The 20,608-nt window shown below is 37.6% G+C and overlaps 1 protein-coding gene across 10 annotated transcripts in view; it reads right to left on the minus strand.

Annotated features, from left to right (window-relative positions):
• The window catches only part of LOC149153393 (uncharacterized), a 420,894-nt gene that overhangs the window by 210,115 nt on the left and 190,171 nt on the right, over window positions 1-20,608 (minus strand). For 8 of the 10 annotated variants that reach the window (XM_089438847.1, XM_089438842.1, XM_089438840.1 and 5 more), the window contains one exon: window positions 18,428-18,511. The exons of the other annotated variants lie outside the window; for them this stretch is intronic. In XM_089438847.1, the coding sequence (XP_089294973.1) occupies window positions 18,428-18,511 (84 nt within the window). The remainder of the gene's footprint in view (window positions 1-18,427; window positions 18,512-20,608) is intronic. 10 annotated transcript variants of the gene reach the window in all.

Below are 20,608 nucleotides of genomic sequence, written 5' to 3' on the forward strand. Positions count from 1 at the left end.
ACTTCCTTGAATTGTTGACAAAGTATGGTCAATAGTTCCCAACAAGTCTCTCATCATCTCATCCGTAGGGACTACCCCCCTTGTGAAAATTCCTTGAAATGCAGAAACTGGAAATATTTCTTCTAACTGATAAATTAATTATGTAGTTTATTTTGTTTATGATAAAATAACGAAATATTCACACTGCAATTTATTGACCAAAATTAAAATAAACGTTGCAAAAATAAAATTGTCAGAAACTAAGAAATGCTAGCACACACACACAAATTATGACACCATTATTTTTGGACAAATGTCCCCAAAAAAACCCAATGTGGGAAAAACGATGCAGCAGTGAGGGTTTTTAAGTGTTGTTAAAATCGCGATAAAATCGCGATTTTTTCAAAAAATCGCAATTTTATCACTATCCCGCATAAATCGCGATTTTTATCCCAAAAATCGCGGGCTTTTTTTTATAACGATTTTTTCCGAAAAAATCGCGATTTGGCTTATTACTTATGAAAATCGATTTTTATTTAGTCATTTCTGACTGTCGCCGCGCGGAGTTGGAGGAGACGCCTTGTGGAGGAGAGCTGAAGGGTTTGGGAGCGAATCCAAGTGGTTTTAGGAGAAATCCAAGACAAGATCACCAATTTGTCCATAAAAACGGTATGTAGATTAAATTTTTTTTGTTTTCCTTGTTATAAACTTTGTTTTTCATTGTTTTTGGTTGAGAAATTTCATATGGGCACCATTTGTTTTCAATGTTCATTGTTTTTAAAGATTTTTTTGTAATTTTTCATTGATTTGGGATGGGTAACTTGGTATGACTATGGGAACCAATTTTTTATTTTTTTTTTCATTTTTTTTAAACATTGTTTATGTTTTTTGATTTTCATTGTTTTTTGGCATTTGCCATTTGGTTGGGTAACTTGGGATTTTGTAAATTTGTAACTTGTAATTTTGTAAATGCTAAATTGTAATTTGTAATCCTAAATTCCTATTTCCTAATCCTTATTTTTCCATAGGTTTGCAAATTCAAAATTCAAAAACAAACATGCCAAGGAAATTGGATCCTTTCTGGGAATATGGTGAACCTAAAGCTCCGAATGATAGACAAAACTTGTTTTGCAAGTTGTGTGGAAAGGAGATAAGCGGGGGGGTGTACAGGTTGAAGTTCCACCTTGCACAAATCCCTGGACGTGATGTGGGGCCCTGTATAAATACAAATCCTGAAATTATCCAAAGAGCCATGAGAGCATTGGGAGAATTAGAGCACACTAGAGAGGCCAAAGAAGAACTCAAAAGGCAACTAAAAAGGTCAGCTGAAGGAAGTGGGCCAAGTGGCACTGGTTCTACTGCAGCGTCAGTCAATCCGGTAGCTGCATCATCATTTTTTGTTCCTCGAACCACACCTGGTTCACAACCAACTATCGGTTCAATGCTAAAAAGAACTGAAAAAGAACAAGCTGATAGGTTGATGGCAAAATTTCTCCTCTGGAGTGATATTCCTTTCAACATTGTAAGGAATAATCCATTTTTCCAACCTACTGTTGATGCTATTGCCAGTGTTGGCCCGGGGTACAAAATCCCTTCTCTTCATGATTTCAGAGGCCGGATTCTTCAAGAGGAAAAGCGTGACTGCACCCAAAGATTGGAGGATTTTAGGGCATCATGGGCACAAACAGGATGCACTGTTATGTCAGATGGTTGGACTGACCAAAAGGGGAGAACCCTTATAAACTTCTTGGTTAGTTGTCCCGAGGGGACTATGTTTATCAAATCTATTGATGCAACTCATCAAATCAAAGATGCAAGAACTTTATGTGATTTGCTGGATGTGTTTATTTTGGAGGTGGGTGCAGAAAATGTTGTCCAAGTCATAACGGACAATGCTGCAAATTATGTTGCTGCTGGTAGAATGCTTATGGACAGGCATCCTACTTTATTTTGGACACCTTGTGCTGCCCATTGTATTGATTTGATGTTAGAGGACATAGGGAAAATTCCCTTTGTCAAAGATATTGTTGACTCATCAAAAAGCATCACAAAATTTATTTACAATCACACATCTGTGCTTAGCTTGATGAGAAAATGCACCAACAACAAAGAGTTGGTGCGCCCCGCCATTACACGGTTTGCGACGAGTTTCATATCTCTTCAATCCTCTTGAATTCTATGTGGGATTTGAAGAGAATGTTTCTTTCAGAGGAGTGGCGTGCTTCGTCAATGAGCCGCAAACCAGAAGGAGAGGCCGTGTGCAGACTAGTTTCATACCAGGAAGACTTCTGGGCGGGAGTGCAGGAGGTGTGCGCTGTTACTGAACCTTTGGTAAAGGTTCTTCGGTTGGTTGATGGTGAGAAGCCCGCAATGGGCTATTTGTATGAAGACATGGACAGGGCCAAAGAAGCCATTCGGTCCTACTATGATGATAAGGGAGATGATGGGTTTCAGAGACAACTCCTTCTATGGGCAGTGATTGATGAGCGATGGAACAACACACTCCATCGTCCCATTCATGCTGCTGGGCTTTTCCTGAACCCTGCATTTTCTTATGCATGTGGGTTTGATTTTGATGCTGAGGTCGTGGAAGGATTATTAACCTGTGTCCAGAAGATGGTGAGATCTCCAGAACAACGTATAGAGATCTCTAGACAAATTGAGACATATAAGATGTCAGGTGGCACATTTGGCTTTGAGATGGCTGTCACTGATAGGACGATTAAAATGCCAGGTATTTTTTAGTTTGTACTTTGTAACTTTGTTTCAAATTTCATTGTCACTTCAAATTCCATTTTTTTCTTATGTTTATTTAAAATTTTATTTGTAATTTTGTTGTAGACGCATGGTGGAAGATGTATGGTGGCAGAGTACCCCTTTTGCAAAAGCTTGCCGTACGCATCCTCAGCCAAACATGCAGCTCCTCAGGATGTGAGCGCAATTGGAGTGTATTTGAAAAAATACACAACAAGAAGCGCAATAGGTTACAACTTAAACATTTAAAATATTGCAAATTTCCAAATAAATTTTTGAATTCATTAAAGTTTTAAACAATATTTTTTTTATAATATTAATTATTAATTATTATTTCATGAACTTTGTACAGGTTGGAGTCCCATAGACTTAATGACATGGTCTATGTCTACTACAATCTTCGATTGTGGGTGAGGCAACTAGAGAGGACACCTGATACGGAAGCCATCTCATTGGATGGGATTGACACCACTGCTGAATGGAGGGTTGAGACCGAGAGGCCTCTCATGGATCCCACTGATGATTGGTTAGTGCAGGATGAGGGGGAGGAGGAGGAGCAGGAGGAGCAGGAGCAGGAGCAGGAGCAGGTGGAGGAGGAGGAGCAGGAGGAGGAGGTGACACCGCCTACCCGGGCTACCACTACCACCAGTAGAGGACGTGGTCTCCGTCTACCTCAGCCTCCTGTAGCTGCTACTACTAGTTCTTCAGCTTCTAGAGCACGTCAGACTCCACTGCCATTTCCACCACCACAGGCACCAGCTTCTACATCTAGAGGGAAAGAGAAAGTTGTGCCATTTTCTCGCAAGAGGGGCAAAGGAAATCAATAGGATTAGACTTTCATTTTATTGTATATGACATTATGACATGATGAGATACATTATCATATTTTTTGTTGATATTTTGAGGCTAAGTTGGGACTCAGGACTTACTATTCAGGACATGATTCAATGTTATGTGTGATTTTAGCGCTAGAAATGATATTAAACATCTTATATATTAGTTTTTTTATCATATTTATGTGTCAATGTATTTATTTTATGTTGTAGATGGTTTAGATATTAAAAAAATTGAAAAAAAATGAATATTTTTGTGTCAAACGCTTTTTTCCCGCTTTTTTCCGCTTTTTTCCCGCTTTTGCCGATTTTTTCCGCTTTATTCCCGGCGCCGATTTAATCCCGATCGCGCTTTTAACAACATTGGTTTTTATTATTATCCAGCAGTAGAGTTTCTGAGTACAATAAAATATTGCCAAACTAGCAATTCTACCTAAGAGAAATACTGGCAAAAATATACTTAAGGATTTTACCCTCTCCGAACAATCCTAGCATCTGACGGCCTATAAAAAGAAAGTCGTCCACCCTACTCTGCGCAAGCCCTACGTCACCTTAGCGCAGACCCTTTCACACTCAACCCAGAACTCCTACAAATCAAGTCGTCTTGCCTGTTGCTAACTAGGAAACTATATCTCCAACACTCTGGAAAATCTTCCTGGCCTCCGGAACTGAAAACGAGCTTCTCCTCAGCCAAATCGAATTGCTCAATTAAGGCTCTGCGCTGCCCCTATGCAACCTCCTGGAAATAAATTTCAGTCTTCCCTTTCTGACTCTCCGGAACTGGAAACTCCTCTGGAATATTGCTATGTTGCCCCTCTGCCACCTGCTACTCACCTACTGGCTCGATCTCTCCTACAGAATCACCTGCACTAGAAAATCGAATAGCTTAGGCAACTGAGTATCTACACTAGTGTGATCTCCATTTACCCATCGACCTCTTCTTATAATCTCTAGTTGAGACTCCAACGGCCACGATTAAAACTTAATCGATGGTTGAGATCATCTCCAAGTCGATCTGTGTGAGTTTCTAGAGAATTCTCACATTTCTCAATTAATTACTATTAATTAACCATTTTTCCTAAGTTAGACTTAGGAAATTTTTAATTATGGTCAATTAATTTAATGAGTCGTCTCTAGGTGGAATTTCTAGAAACGATTTTTGAGTTTTGGAGAACTCTTGTGTTTTAACCTCTGCACAAAGTTTTGAGACTAAAACACCATCTAATGCTACAAAATTAACACCCCTTAGTCTGCATTTAGGAGACAACTTAAATGGAGAGGGAAGGGATCAGAGTGACAGCCCCTGCCTTGAGCGTTGTCGCAATTATGTCTACAATTTGAGTGACAACACCCTGTATATATAAATAACTATACAGTGAACTGATGCACCTTTTCTAAAATTAAAAAAATCCCTAAGACGAGCATTATACAAAACTGGAAGGTGCTAAAAATATACAGCTCACTCGTTAACTTTAAAGCAAATACATATCTAGAATTATATAACAGTAGCAAAGTCTATTAAGAAGACTCCAAGCAAGCAAATGTATGCCTACAGCAAGCATGTGCTTTGTGGTCTAATAATTTCTATGTGCTAGCAGTTAAGGAAACAACAAATCGAATAGTTGTATATTGAGCTACAGATGCAAAAATCTCATCATAATATATTCCCTCTTTCTGAGAGAACCCTCAAGCTACAAATATAGCCTTATATTTTTCAATACTACCATTTGCCCCATTTTTAATCTTAAACAAACCATTTGGAAGTGACAGAAAATTTACCTTGAGGTCTAGGAACCACTTCCCAGACATCATTCTAGATGATGGACTCATATTCTTCAGTCATCGCATCTTTCCAGACTTATTCTTTTGCAGCTTCTTCAAAGGTGCATGGTTCTGCCTGAATGATGTTGCTCATGGTAGCAACATACCCTTGAAGTTGACTTGGCTTCTTACTTTCTCTTAAAATTCCTCTTGAGACAGCATGTACTTTAGCATCTTCCAAGGTATTTCGCAGTGATGGCGGTCTCTTTCTCATAGAAGGATCATGTGGTGGAGGATCTAGAGGATCCATGGAACCCATGGGTTTATCAACAAGTTCATTCTCAAGTTCCAGTTCAAATTCAAATGCAGGTTCTTTTTCATTAATAGCTTGTCTTTCAGCAATGACAGGAGGAGGAGAGTCTCTTGCTTTTCCAAGAGCTGCATCTTCATCAAATCCTACGTCCCTGCTAAACTTTATAGTTCTCTAACCAAGTACAAAAATTCTATAAGCTTTTGAATTATCACAATAACCAACGAACATACCTTTGTTACTTGAAACTTCCAGTTTGTTCATTTTCTCTTTCAGCACATGGAAGTACACAGGACACCCAAAGATTCTCAAATGGCTCACCTTAGGCCTTTTACCAGTGAAGACTTCTTCATGAGTCTTATTGTCTAAGGTCTGATGAGGAGTTTTGTTTTGAACATAAACAGCAGTATTTGTAGCTTCCCCCCAGATAAACTTTGGTAACTTTTGATCATGTAGCATGCCTCTGACTACTTCCATAATGGTTTTGTTTTCCCTCTCAGCCACACCATTTTGTTGTGCATCGTACGGTACAGTGGTTTCTTTCTTCATCCTGGCAAATTTGCAAAGATCATTAAAATCATTGTAGGTGAAATCTCCCCCATTATCAGATCGAAAAGCTTCAATCAGCTTTCCAGTTTGATTCTCAATCAGAGCCTTGAAATCTCTGAACATGTCAAATGCTTCCCCTTTCTTTTTCAAAAAGAATATCCATGACTTGCGAAAAAAATCATCAAAAAAAATTATGAAAGACAAGTAGCCACCAAGAAAAGTAACAGGCATATGTCCACATAAATATCAATGTATGAGTTGAAGTATTTGACTAGTTTTTGTTCTACTTGAAGGGAATGGTCCCTTTACATGCTTTCCACTTGCACATCCTGGGCAAACTCCTTTATGATCTACTTTGATCTCAGGCATTCTACAAATCATCTTCCTTACATGAGGTAAGGCTTTGTAGTGTAGGTGCGCAAATTTTTTGTGCCATAACTCACACTGAAGATTGGTATCATAGACCAGTGCATGAATGGGTTCACCATTGACTTTATAAAGCCCTTCACATCTTGATCCAAGAGTGAAGGCTTCTTTCATACTTGTGTTCAAAGGTCAAGTTAGAACTTTTCCATTAATAAAAACATTCATTCCTTTATCTTCTAGAGCAGATATAGATACAAGATTCTTTTTCAAACTAGGTATATACAAAACTTCTTGCAGAAAAATAGATTTGACATCATCTAACTGAAATGAAATTGAACCATAACCATTAACTTGGTGAGTAGAATTATCTCCAAGGATAACATTTGAATTAGTCTCCCTCTCAACTCGATTAGAGAATGCTTCTTTGTAACCAATAAAATGTTTGGAAGCACCACCATCAACTAATAAGCTATCAAATGAATCTACAGAAGAAGAACTGGAAAGAGAAAAAACAAGAAAATATTTTGATTGAATTTTTGCTGCATTATTTCTATACTTTTGATTTCTTATTTTCTTAAAATGGTCTTTTCTTTGATTTTCAAAATGTTTCTTTTCTATAATCAAATTTGTCTTTGAATCTAGGTGTTCTTCTTGTTTCTCTACAGTCATGAACAAAGTGACCATGCTTTTGACAGTTAAAGAATCTAACTTTTGACATGTCTAGATTTTCTTTAAAGAAATTTTTCTTTAAAGAAATCATTCGATTTGAAAGCAGATTTTTTTGAAAAATGATGAGTCTTTATTACCTTTCATTTTCTTGTCGTGGATTGAAAATGCAGTGGGTTCTCCTTCTTCATGATGTGAAATTCTCCCTCTAGATATCATTTTGGCATCCTCATGAATACACTTTCCCAGGAGCTCATCAAATGTGGGAATAGTGTTGATATTGCTAATGGTGGTGATAAAAGTATCCCAAACAGCAAAAACGCCTCCAACCATAGTCAATACCATTTCTTTGTTGGATGCAACTTCACCAATTGTTAACAGTTGATTCTTGATTTTGGTCATTTTCAGGAAGTAAGCTTGAACTGTCTCTCCTTTGTTCATCTTGATGTCTTTCAGTTGATTCTTTAAAGCAATAACCTAGTTCAAGTTACTAATTGCAAACATGCCAATTAGTTTGTCATACATTTCTTTAGCTTTCTTCAAACCAAAAACATAAGTAATGAGATGATCACAAAGAGAATCAAAGATCATTTTTCTAGCTTTGATTTCACACTTTTTATGTTTGGATTTAACAGCGGCACTTGTATTCTCTGATGGATCAGTTATTGTGCCTTCAAGATATTCCAGAACTTCGTGTTCTTCAAGAGTGATATTTAGCCTTGCTTTCCATGGACCAAAGTTTGAAGCATCATTCAGCTTCTCCTCTGCCTTGAAGTAGGATGAAGTCATCTTGATCAGAAAACTTTGGCAATAAGTGGGGTCTCCTCAAGTGATCTCTGATCTCTTTGGACTTGTCTTCAAGGCTCTGATACCATGTTAAAAATCTTAAAGTTCTATGCAAAAACTTAAAAATTATTTGTAGAAACATGGAAGTTCTATGCAGAAAACTGAATGCATTTTACAGAAAGCTGAATGTATTTTGCATAAAATTGAATGTACTTTGCCGAAAATTAAATGTACTTTGCAGAAAAATGAATGTTCTATGTTGGGACTTGAAAGTACTATGCATAGAACTAAATGTTATATGTTGTTACAATTACTTAGCATGCAGATTTCTTCTTCAAAACTTTTCAAAATCAGCAATTGTAGATATAGCATAAACTTAAGGATCATGTGAAGACAGCTAAGCACAAATATGAGACACTGAGATTTAGGTCCAATGACCAGCGCAAAACCTCTCAAGAGGGAAAACCCAAATGATTCTTCTTTTATTAGATTTCTTCAATTGTTCAGCAGAGTACAGAGAGAGAGAGAATAAGAATGAATAAAGTCACCAATATTTGATCAACTTGCAACTGAAGTGTTCTTGATCTTTGCTTGAAAATCTTCTCCTTCTCTTGATCAGATCTTGTCCTTCACACTTGCCCCAGCTCTTCCCTTGCTCTCACTCTTCACTTGTTCTCACACTTCTCTTACACACACTCAACATTTGTTCTCCTCCTTCACAATGAATATGCTACACTCAACTCTCACTTGCTCTTGCTTAAATAGATGAGAAATGAGAGGAGTTACAAAAATGAATTCATGCCTTGAGCCAACAATAAGAGAATTGAATTCCATGAGGGAGGGGTTATTTGAAGAAAAGTGTAACTCATCCCAAGAATAGAGAGAGAGATACACTTAATGAAAGGGAACTCCTGTCTTGCTATATACACAAGGCACTCGTTTGTAATCATATTATATCATTTTCTCATACATTATTCAATATATTTTTATTTCCTAAACGGATTTATTTATTATATTCCAAATATTTTGGATATTTAACTCATGACCTGTTGATTTTCTAGTAGCAAACAAGACTAGAACAATTTTCAAACTGATAACTACTTCTAATGATACAATTTTTTACTTCTTTAGAGCATTCCAATCATTAAGCAGTTATATTTGAAAATTGAAACCATTAACATCAAAAGAGCAATAGAGATCACTATAAAAACAATGAAACAAGAGACCAAAATTCCTTGGGAAAAAAACCCACAAGGGGGAAAACCCAGTAATCTTTCCTTATGAGAGAGAGTTCAATTCATCAATCGTACATCAGAATATTCCAATCAAAATGCCAAACTTTGACTCTAATAAATGCTAAGTCAAAACCAGTCAAAAGACAGAGTATAAGTCAATGTTTTCTCATGGTCAAAGTCCACACAAGGGACACGAATTTCGACCTGAGTCTATTGGTCAAAAGGCCAAAATTCGGTCCTGCAATTCCACAAAAAGTTCAATCAAACCTCGGTCAACGGCCCAAAATAGAGACATAACTTTGGTCAATGAATAGTCAATGATCCTTGGAATATTCCACCTCCAATCCACTGTCAAACAGTAGAGAAAAGAGATAGGTCAATGTTGGTCAATGCAGAGAACAAAAGTCAATTTTTGTTGTTCAGATTCGTCTTCTCCTTCTTCACACGTGTGAGCAGAACTTCTTGTGTAAATAGATCGAATGATGAGTGTGATGTCATGTCCAAATGATCTCCAACAAATGCCAATTTATATGTGTGTCAAGGGGGGGTTTTGACCTTGGGTCAAACCTCTTTAAATGGTGGGGCTGACCTATCAAGTTTAGGTCAACTTTGACAACTGAAAGATAAATAATTTCTCCTTGACTTTGACAATGAAAATATCGACTGCAACTACCATTTTTCAACACTCCCTCTTAGCCAAGGAGGTACTTTTCATTCTCTCTCAACAGATGTACAACTCTCATCATAAGGAAAGATAAATAGCATCAAGCCCATCCCTGAAGCCAAAACCAATGGCATCAAGGTCATAACCCAACTAACCATGGGATCAATTAATATCGTTCATGAGGCCAAACTCTCCAACCATAGAAAATGGTTTCTCAGTCAACCTCAATGACCCAAGAGAGTAATCAAAGTTAATCTCTTTGACCATCCCACTGGTGTCTTAGTCAAAAACAATGACCCGAGAGAGAGAACTCAACATCAATCTCCCCGACCAAGCCTTACTGAACTCTTAGTCAAACACAATGACCTAAGGGAGTAATCAGGATCAAACTCTCCAGCTATACCAATGGTCTCCCAATCAAACACAATGACCTAAGAGAGTACATAGGGTCCACCTCCTCAACCATAAACAAGGTCTATTGGTCAAGCCCAATGACCTAAGGGAGGAATCCCTATCTCAGTATCAAGCTCGTCGACTATATAGTCTCTCGGTCAAACTCCATGACCTAAAGGAGGAATCTTGATCTCGATGTCAAAATAGCCAATCTCCCCAACCACGTGGTCTCTCAGTTAAATACAATGACCCACGGGAGATTACTTAAAATCAGTGTACCCAACCAAACCTATTGGTCTCTCAGTCAAACACAATGACCTAAGGGAGCACTCAGTGTCTCAAAACCAACCTCCCCAACCATAAGGTTTCTCAGTCAAACTCAATGACCTAAGTGAGTAATTAAGACAATCTTTTGTTGAAATTTCTAAGTTTACTTAGTTTAAAATCCCTTCATACACCTTTTCTGATTTATTCCTACCTACTTGTTATTTTTCTTTAACAAGTTATTTACAAAGTAAATACTGAAAATAAACATCAGTGCATGCTCAACATATTACAAATCAGCAACTAAAAGAAACAAGAACAAACACACCACATGACACCATTATTTTTGGACCAATGTCCCCGGAAAAACCCAATGCGGGAAAACTGGTGCAGCTATCTGAGGGTTTTCTTATTAAGCAATATCAGAGTACAATCTAGGTGTCGAAACTAGCCTACCCAACAGAGAATTTCCTTAGCAGCTATACCTCACAGTTTGAGAGAAATCTCCTGGCTGAAACCCCGAAAAATCCTTCCGGCAGCTCCTCAGCACAAAACTGCTCTGCAACCCCAACGTCTGCCCAATCTGGACTGCGTCAGCCCCTCTCTGTCTCACATTGGCCCTACATCAGCCTTTCTTGGCCTGCGTCAGCCCCAGGAGGCCCTGCGTCAGTTTTCTGGGCCTCTGCGTTAGACACGCTGACCTCTCTGGCGCTCTGCGTAACACTTGGCCACCTCTACGTGGCCCTGCGTGAGCCTTTGCTGGCTCTGCGTCACTCTCCTTGGCTGTTGCGCTGCTCTCCCGGCACAATCTCTGCCTTCTCTATTTCTCTGTACTCAATGCCCCTTAGCTTCTCTCCCAATCACTAATTCTATCTCTCTTAGCAAACCCCGCCCTAGAGAATAGAATCACTGATCACTCTGGCGTATTCTCCAAGTGACCCTCAAGCCTCCTCTTATACTTTTCCTGTTGATATCTCAACGGCCGAGATTAAGTCCCTAATCAACGGCTAAGATTAGATCTAGCTTGATCCATGTCTTTTGGACCACTCTAACATAGATTCATATAAATACACATTAATATTCTAAACTTAGGGACTCCATTAAAAATATTAATTATTTTAATATCTCCTGATCTGTTTAGAATCTGCCCAAACCCTTTCTAGGTATTGGAGATCTCATGTGCCCCAACCTCTCCACCAAATTTCGTGGCTAGAGCACATCCAATGCTACCCCAAATCGACATCTTCCCAACCATAAACCATGGTTTCTCAGCCAAGCCAAAGGAAGATTCATGATGTTATACAATCAATGCTCTCTCTCTCAAAGAGGAGTTCTCAACCACTTCAAGCTTCTCTCAAAAGCAAACAAGCTTCATTCGGGATAATGCCTTTGTCAAAACATCAACAACATATTTATTAATGTATTTGAGCACAACTCTTCATTGGACAACATCCCAAATATAGTGACACTTGATCTCAATGTGTTTTTACCTACTTTGCAACAAGCTGAACAATCAGCTATATACTTAGCTTCAGTGGTGCTAAGTGCAACAGAGGTCTGCACCATACTCAATGCTCATCCATGATAAGACAGCATCCATAATAAGTGCTCTTCCTATATTCAGAACATCGAGCCCAATCAGGATTTGCAAATCAATGCAGCAGATACTTCAACAAGCCAATTAATAGGATCAAAAAAGTCAGCAACAAAGTCTTACAGCTTCTTCAAATTTGTTATCATGGAGGAGTCCATGGAATCGCAGTCCATCATGCCAAATTTCTGAAGGATCTCAACAAAGATTTCAAAAGGATTATGCCACACTTTCAATCTCAAGTAGTAATGCATTAGACCAAGATCCTTCAATCAGCTCCCTTTTATAACGAGGTGCGTGAATTCATATTCTTTTCCCTCTTACTAAAGTAATCATTCACTTGGTACTACTAGCCATTTTCATCTTGGAAGTCACAATAGACTTCTTTTTCAGCATAGATCAAATTTGCTCTCTTTGAGTCTAGACCTCAACATGAGTCTTCTTGTTACTATCTTTGCTTTGTTCTTCCATTTTTTCCATCTGTCGCTATAGCTCTGGCAGCATTCATCATGTACCTGCAATCCTCACTATCAGGGCATGGAAGAACAATCATAATCAAGCAAGATATACAAAGAAAAGAGACTAAGAGAAACAACAACAATAGTAATAAACAAGAAAGAGAGATATAAGATACGTATCTTTTGAGAACATGTTGACTCCCTCTTGATCCTAGCCTTCTTGCATCCAACTTGCAAATCAACCTCATCCACATGATGTCATTCCTTCCTTGTAGGAGCAATGGTTTCTTCTTTCAACAGAAGCAATCAATCCTAGGGTTTTGTACATAGGGTTTTACTTATTCAAGCCTTGTTGCTTACAAGGGTCTTCAAATCTTTTCAATTGTTTAAAATGCAAGAATATTTATGAGATGAAATCCATTATTGTCATTGCACAATCAATCATCCTTAATCTTATAAAATCAAGTAGCTTGGCTTCTTCAAATCATTGAGGCAATAGATTTCATCATGGTAGATCTTTGTACCCAAGTACTTAAATGACATCAGTATCTTATAGAAAAGATATATCTTTAGCAATAATAGGTTAATCCAATATCATAGGCCTGCTATGATAGGGCACTATCAGATCTTATAAAGCTTTGATCTTCATTTTTTAGAAGAGAAACTCAACCTCTTTACTATAGGCAAACTTTCTTTAAACGTATAATTTCATGACATAGATGCCTTCCTTCCATCTTTCAAAACTAAGCATCCATGGTTTATGAAACATACTACAACATCATCTTATTTCAATCTTTCGATAGATGAGTAAGGTCACATATTTTCTCATGTGGCTATATTGCTATGAACCAATGTCATTTATGCCATATAAAATATTTCTTTAAAATTCATGACTGCCCTCAAGAATTTTTGTATAGTCCTATGACTTTTACTCATTAAAGTATCCATCATCAATAGTTTCAGATCTCACTACAAATCAATAACTAAACTTATATTTGGTCCTCATAAATAGACCATGGTTGCGGGGGAGCACCTCCCCCTGTCGAATCCGCTCCCGAAGTGCGCTTTGTGCAAGAGCGCATCGGGAATGCGCTCCCGAAGTCGCTCCCAATGGGAGTGAATTTTGAGAGCGCACTCCCAAAATTTGCTCCCTGCCTTTTAAGGAGTGATAGAGGGAGCTATTACAAATTTTTTTGAGTGTGGTAGCCTAATGTTCAATCCTATGGCCCTAGTGTTGATATGCAGTTCATAGTAATGTTAAATTCTTAAAATAAAAGTGACATTCTCCTTTATCTTTCATTTTCATCTTTTTACTTAAATTTTTAACATCACCATGAAATGACTTAGGATGTTTGAGAGTGGTTTCAACTTCATTGGATTTCATACGAAGAAGTAGAATTTTAGATCTCACTCAAAATCTAGCAAACTAGTCAATTTTTCAGGATTTCAAGATTGTGGGGGATTGCAATGTTTCCATTGGATTTTGTCATGTACTAAGATATGAAACTCGTATTTAATCAAGAGCACCAAGCCCTCTTTGTGGGGGAGACTCCCAATGATCAAGAGCACCAAGGTCGTTCGACTATGCAAGAGGAGACTCCCAATAAAGCACGAGACAAGAAATTAGAAATTTCTCATGGCAAGAGAGTCAAGCAGTAGATAATAGATTTACTTGTCTTTTCTAGTTTCTAGTACTTTTTATAACTATTGACTCTTTCGTATTTATTATGGTATTTTTTGTAAACAATATATGACAATTTAAGTTTGAAGTAGGCATTTATAACTCATTGGTAATGAATTATGAATATGATGCTTCATGAAAGTTGATAGTTGAAACATTTCATTTCATGTTAGATATTCTTTGTTATAGTTTGGTTACTTCATAATGGTAATGGTTACAAATACAACTTGAGTGATAACTAATAAATGATGACAAATGCTATATATTGAATTTTGAAAGCTTGAAACTTAAAGAATGATGAATCATGAGACTCGATATGTTGTATGTTACTAACTTGTGTACATGGTTGATGAAGATTATAACTTCTAGATGATTGATGTTATATGGTTCAATCCATGTTTTTATGTTTTTTATATCTATTTCATCATTCTACATGCTTTTGTTGACATATATGCATCAAAATATATAAAAATTCGCTCCTCAACCAGGAGCTTTTGAAAATGTCGCTCCCCGCTCCCACTCCCAAGTAACCTTGAAATAGACTACAAGAAAGAACCAAAGGAACTAAGAAATTATAGTTAACAAATTGAATGATGATGCCTACCTTTTACAGATTTCTAGTTTTGCTGGACTCTGAAACTTCATGTCTTAAGTAGAAGCAAAAACATGATTTGAAGCTAAATTTCCTTCTTGGACAATATTAGATCAGATCGAAAGGAATAATTATCATCAGCATCTTTATTTCTTGACTCCTTGTGAGAAGGTTCGTTAAGATCAGTTGTAGAGGCGTGTTGCCTCTCTTTCCTTTTTTGGTCATTATTTCTTTCAAGACATCTGTTTTTATAGTGACCATATGTGTGGCAATGAAAGCATTGAACAGATGACATGTCCTTTCTTTCTTGAGAGGGGGCGAGTCTTTTTCCTAGAGCAAATCCTCTTCCTACATATCTTTGAAATTTGCCAAAATTTCTTCTTTCTTTGTTATTCTTTAAGTAGCCTACAAATGCTTGAGAATCTTCACCTGGATTTGGAATCTTGCCTTTGGACATGAGCCTAGATTCTTCATGAGTGCAAGCAACCCATAGTTTATCAAAGCTAGGAGCAGTTTCTCTACCAATAATGCTTGATGTAAAAGAATCCTAGGTGTCAGGCAAACCATTGAGTGCTACAGCTACTAGTTCTTTATCGGGTACAACTTCATCAATAGCTTTGAGTTGATCTCTTAATTGAGATATTCTTATGAAATATGATGCCACAGTATCATTCTTTGTCATCTTAACATCACGAAGTTGATTCCTTAGACTTATAAATTGACTAATGTTGTTGATGGTATATAATCCAATGAGATCATCATACATTTCCTTGGAAGATTTAAGATTAGCAATATAAGGAATTAGATGATCTCTAACAAATTCCACAATGATGCTCATGGCAATGATGTCATCTTCTTGGAACTTGTCTTTTCCTACTTCATCAGTTGGTTGAGTAACTTTTCCTTTCACAATACCTAAGACCTTATGCCCAATGTTGCAGTAATCGTTATCGGGATATTATTGGCGAGGGGAAAAAATCGTAAAAAAAAAAAAAAATCGGGAAAAAATCGTAACATAGAAAAATATTCATCTTTTTTCAAATTTTTTAATATCTAAAGCATCTACAACATAAAATAAATACATTGACACATAAATATGATAAAAGAACTAATATATAAGATGTGTAATATCATTTCTAGTGTTACATTATACATAATGGTGAATCATGTCCTAAATAGTAAGCCCTGACTCCTAAGTCCCAACTCAGCCTCAAAATATCAACAAAAAATATAATAATGTATCTCATATCATGAGTCATAATGTCATACACAATGAAATGAACCAAATAACTAAAGTCTAATACTATTGATTTCCTCTGCCCTTCTAGATGTAGATGCCGGTGGAGTTGGCAGTGGACTCTGCTATGCTCTAGAAGCTGAAGAACTAGGAGCTACAGGAGGTAGACCATGTCCTCTACTGGTGACAGGGGTAGCCTGGGTAGGTGGTATCACCTCCTCCTCCTGTTGCTCCTCCTCCTCATCAAAAAATCTTTCGGAAAATAAAACAAAAATTATATATATATTTCCAAAAGATTTTTTCCCAAAAAATCACGATTTTTTCAAGTTATCGCGATTTTTTGTGAAAAACACAAAAAATATATATATATATATATATATATATATATATATATATATATATATATTAGGGTAAAAATCGGGCGATAATATCGCCAAACTCAAAAAATCGCGATTTTCCGATATTATCGCGATTTTCACAACACTGCTTATGCCTTGCAAGAACAAGGTCAATTCTAGTCTTCCTTGCTTTGAAGTTTGTAGTTCCTTCAAGCTTGTTTTCTATCTTCATGAAGGAATTCGAGATGAAGATGACTAATCAAGACAAAAGATGTAGGATCTCAATGCTCTTTAAGGTGATTTCAATGCTCTTCAAGGTGATACAATACTCTTTTCCTTCACCAATGCTCTGATACCATGTTGATTTTCTAGTAGCAAACAAGACTAGAACAATTTTCAAACTGATAACTACTTCCAATGATACAATTTTACTTCTTTAGAGCATTCCAATCATTAAGCAGTTATACTTGAAAATTTCAACCATTAACTTCAATAGAGCAATAGAGATCACAGTAAAAACAATGAAACAAGAGACACCAAAATTTCTTGGGACAAAACCCCACAAGGGGGAAAACCCAGTAATCTTTCCTTATGAGAGAGAGTTCAATTCATCAATTGTACATCAGAATATTCCAATCAAAATGCCAACCTTTGACTTCAATAAATGCCAAGTCAAAACCAGTCAAAAGAGAGAGAATAAGTCAATGTTTGCTCACAGTCAAAGTCTGCACAAGGGGGCCGAATTTCGGCCTGAGGCTGCTGGTCAAAGGGCCGAAATTTGGTCCTGCAATTCCACAGAAAGTTCGGTCAAACCTCAGAGTTTGACCTAGGGTCAAACCTTGGTCGGCTCAGAACAGAGACAGAACTTCGGTCAACAAACAGTCAACGATGCTTGCAATATTCGGCCTCCAATCCACAGTCAAAAGCTCAGTCAAACAGAAGAGAAAAGAGCCAGATCAATACTGGTCAACGCAGAGGATAGAAGTAAAATTTCGCTGGTCAGATTCTTCTTCTCCTTCTTCACACGTGTGAGCAGATAATCTTGTGTAAATAGATCGAATGATGAATGTGATGTGATGCCCAAATGATCTCCAACGAATGCCAATTTATATGTGTGTCAAGAGGTGGGTTTTGACCTTGGGTCAAACCCCTTCGAATGGTGGGGCCAACCTGTCAAGTTTAGGCCAACTTGAAAAGCTGCAAGATAAATAATTTCTCCTTGACTTTGACAATGAAAATACTGACCACAGCTAGCATTTTTCAACGTGACCTAGGTTTGGTTATCATATTTGGTATCAGAGTTTCGTTGTTTGATCCTAGCCATTGGTCATACAAGCTTTTAGCCACAATTTTTTTCAATGTTTCTCTGTATCGAGTCTTTGACCACAACAGCCTTCGACCATTTAAATTCAGTCTTGTAGAACAAAAGAATCATTCCACTGCAAGAAAAAAATATAAAGGAAGAAAAAGAAAACTAACTCTATTGAAAATGGTACCCAAGCGAATATGCTGGCACACCTTGCCTATTTGAGGGACAATCCACATGTTCCTGCCTTGGCCTGTGTGTATATGACTAGCTGATGTATTATTCCACGTGCATTATTGAAGTGATGAATTTTTTATTAAGAAATAAAACATAAACAATGCGCATTGCAAAAAGAAAGATGTTTCAGTTTGAAATGAGTTGCACTCAAAGCTATAAATCTCCAGTCCAGTTTGGATAAAGCTGAAAAGGGTAGGGTTGCATCTTTGTCTTGCGATAAACTTCTCCGTTTTTGCCAATCTTGCTGCCAGTACTGTTTCAGTTATACTTGAACACCTGATATGCTGCCAGGAGACCTTGTGTTTAACTGTTAACAAGCTCTGAGTAAGAAAGAATGTTTTTTGTCTTGGGGTGAAACACAAACATTCAAAGAAGCTGTGCCTGACATAATTAATCCTGAGAAACAAGAAAAGAAACCAGTACTAACCTTGCCCAGAAAACACAGTCCTTGCGAATCTCTCCGATCTTTATTTGGAAGACCCATTTCAGCAGCAAGATTGCGCACTTCTTCCTGTAACAGAATATAAAAAACAATACTACCTTTAGTAAAGTATTATATCAATTTTGAAGACTATCCAGAATGGCCACAATCCTTCTAGCACGAGCTGCAATATCAGAAATTCAATCAGTCAGCTTCTCCAAAGTATTTTTAGAGAGCAGTTTCTGGGCACCGTAGTTCCATAACAGTGAATTTTATGCATTTATCATTCAAAAGAAATATTTACAAATTACAGATTTATTCCAACTATAAAGTACTATTTTTCTCTCAGACAAACATTGGCAGATCATAACTATATATAATATAGCCCTGTCATCATCAGACCGGTATTATTTTTATAAAGAAGGAAACTGATAAAAGCATCATGGTAAACTAATCTCTCGAAATATTGTTATTTAGAAATAACGCAAAGTAGCAAGCCATCAACCACACTAATAATAAAACTAATTGCCAAAGAAAGGTAGAGAACAGAGACAACGTAACATTAGTTGTAGATAAAGAGGAAAAGCCCATCACTGTCAAAATTACTCGAAAGTACGATGATGGAATTGATAGAGCTCTGCAATCTGTAAGAGAACTTCAACACATAATGACACAAGATTAACATTGTTCCTCACATCCACAGCTAATCAAATGAACAAATGATTACAAGACAGGAGGGATGAACTAGAAGTCCTCCACCATGGAATCCCACAACATCCGATGGTCTGCTACCTCCTAAAAGTTGGAAGGTTTGGAATACAAAATGTTACTCATCAATCCCATGTAGTTTGGAAACGTCTTCATGTGAAAATTTCTGAATCTACCAAACCAGAAATCCTACTGCAGTAAACTAACTTGCATTACCTACCTGTGTTTTTCATTTAACAAGTTATTTTCAGAAATATTCAGAAAATATTAATGCAAATACACTGCAGCCTACACCAATATACAGATCAAGTACTGAAAAATAAATGAGACAATCATGCAAAGGACACACTTATTTTTGGACTAAACGTCCCCAGAAAAACCCAATGTGGCAAAACCGGTGCAGCAACGTTGAGGGTTTTCTATTATTAAGCAGAAGTTCTAAATACAAATGTTGGTTTCCCTCCCGACAAACCAGTGACAGAAAAATACAATGGCAGAAAACCTGAATGAGTTTTACCTCACTTCACCTGGCAGATTCCGGCTAATCCGACAGAAAAATTGGCTGGCCCCAACTACAACTGCACTACCCCTTCGTAGTAACTGTGTGAGCCTGCGTGGAGCTCTCTGAGGCTCTGCATCATCTCTTCTGCCCACTGCATCAGCTTTCCCCAGTTGTTCCAGCAGTTCCAGCACTCTGCGTGGAAGGCAGTTCTCTCCCTCTGCGCTGGCCCTTCTGGCTTTGCATTAAGGTTGCGTGGACCCAGACTGGCCCAACGTTAGCTCTCCTGGCTACTGCGCTACCTCCAAAAGCTTCTCTCCGCCTCTCTGTCTGTACACCCGAACTATCACTGCCCCTCAGCTGCAAGATCTCCCCAATCGATTTCCCTCTTGAGAACTTCTCACCTTAGAAAATCGATTTCCTCAATCTCTCTGTGTATCTCCTCCAACTGACCCCAAGCCTCCATTTATACTTTTCCTGTTGAAAAATCAACGGCTGAGATTAAGTCTCTAATCAACGACTAAGATTAAATTAGACTTGATCCTCATCTCTTCGAAGCTTCCCACCCATATTTTCATTAATACTCATTAATATTTTAATTTTCCTAAGTTTAGACTTAGGAACCCCATTAAAGATATTTATTATTTTAATAAAATACAATCCGGGTGGAATTTCACCAAACGATTTCTGGGTCTTGGAGATCTCATGTGTTCTAGCCCCTCCACAAAATTTCGGAGCTAGAGCACATCCTGTGCTACCCAAAAATCAACACTCCCTCTTAGCGAGGAATGTGCTCTAGCAATACTTCCCAGTAGAAGTATTACACTGATCCACAGCATCAATCCTCTGTGTTGTTGATGCTCGACCTGCTGCCCCTCATCTACTACGTTGTTGCAACCTGTACTGCTGCCCATGACACTGCCACTATCACTGATACAATTGTACTGCAGCTCCCTCTCAATATGCTGCATCATGCTGCC

This window comes from Pinus tabuliformis, chromosome 9 (assembly GCF_031772625.1).
Source record: "Pinus tabuliformis cultivar Carrire ecotype Pingquan chromosome 9, CPIR1, whole genome shotgun sequence".
In the NCBI taxonomy this organism is placed as follows: Eukaryota; Viridiplantae; Streptophyta; class Pinopsida; order Pinales; family Pinaceae; genus Pinus; species Pinus tabuliformis.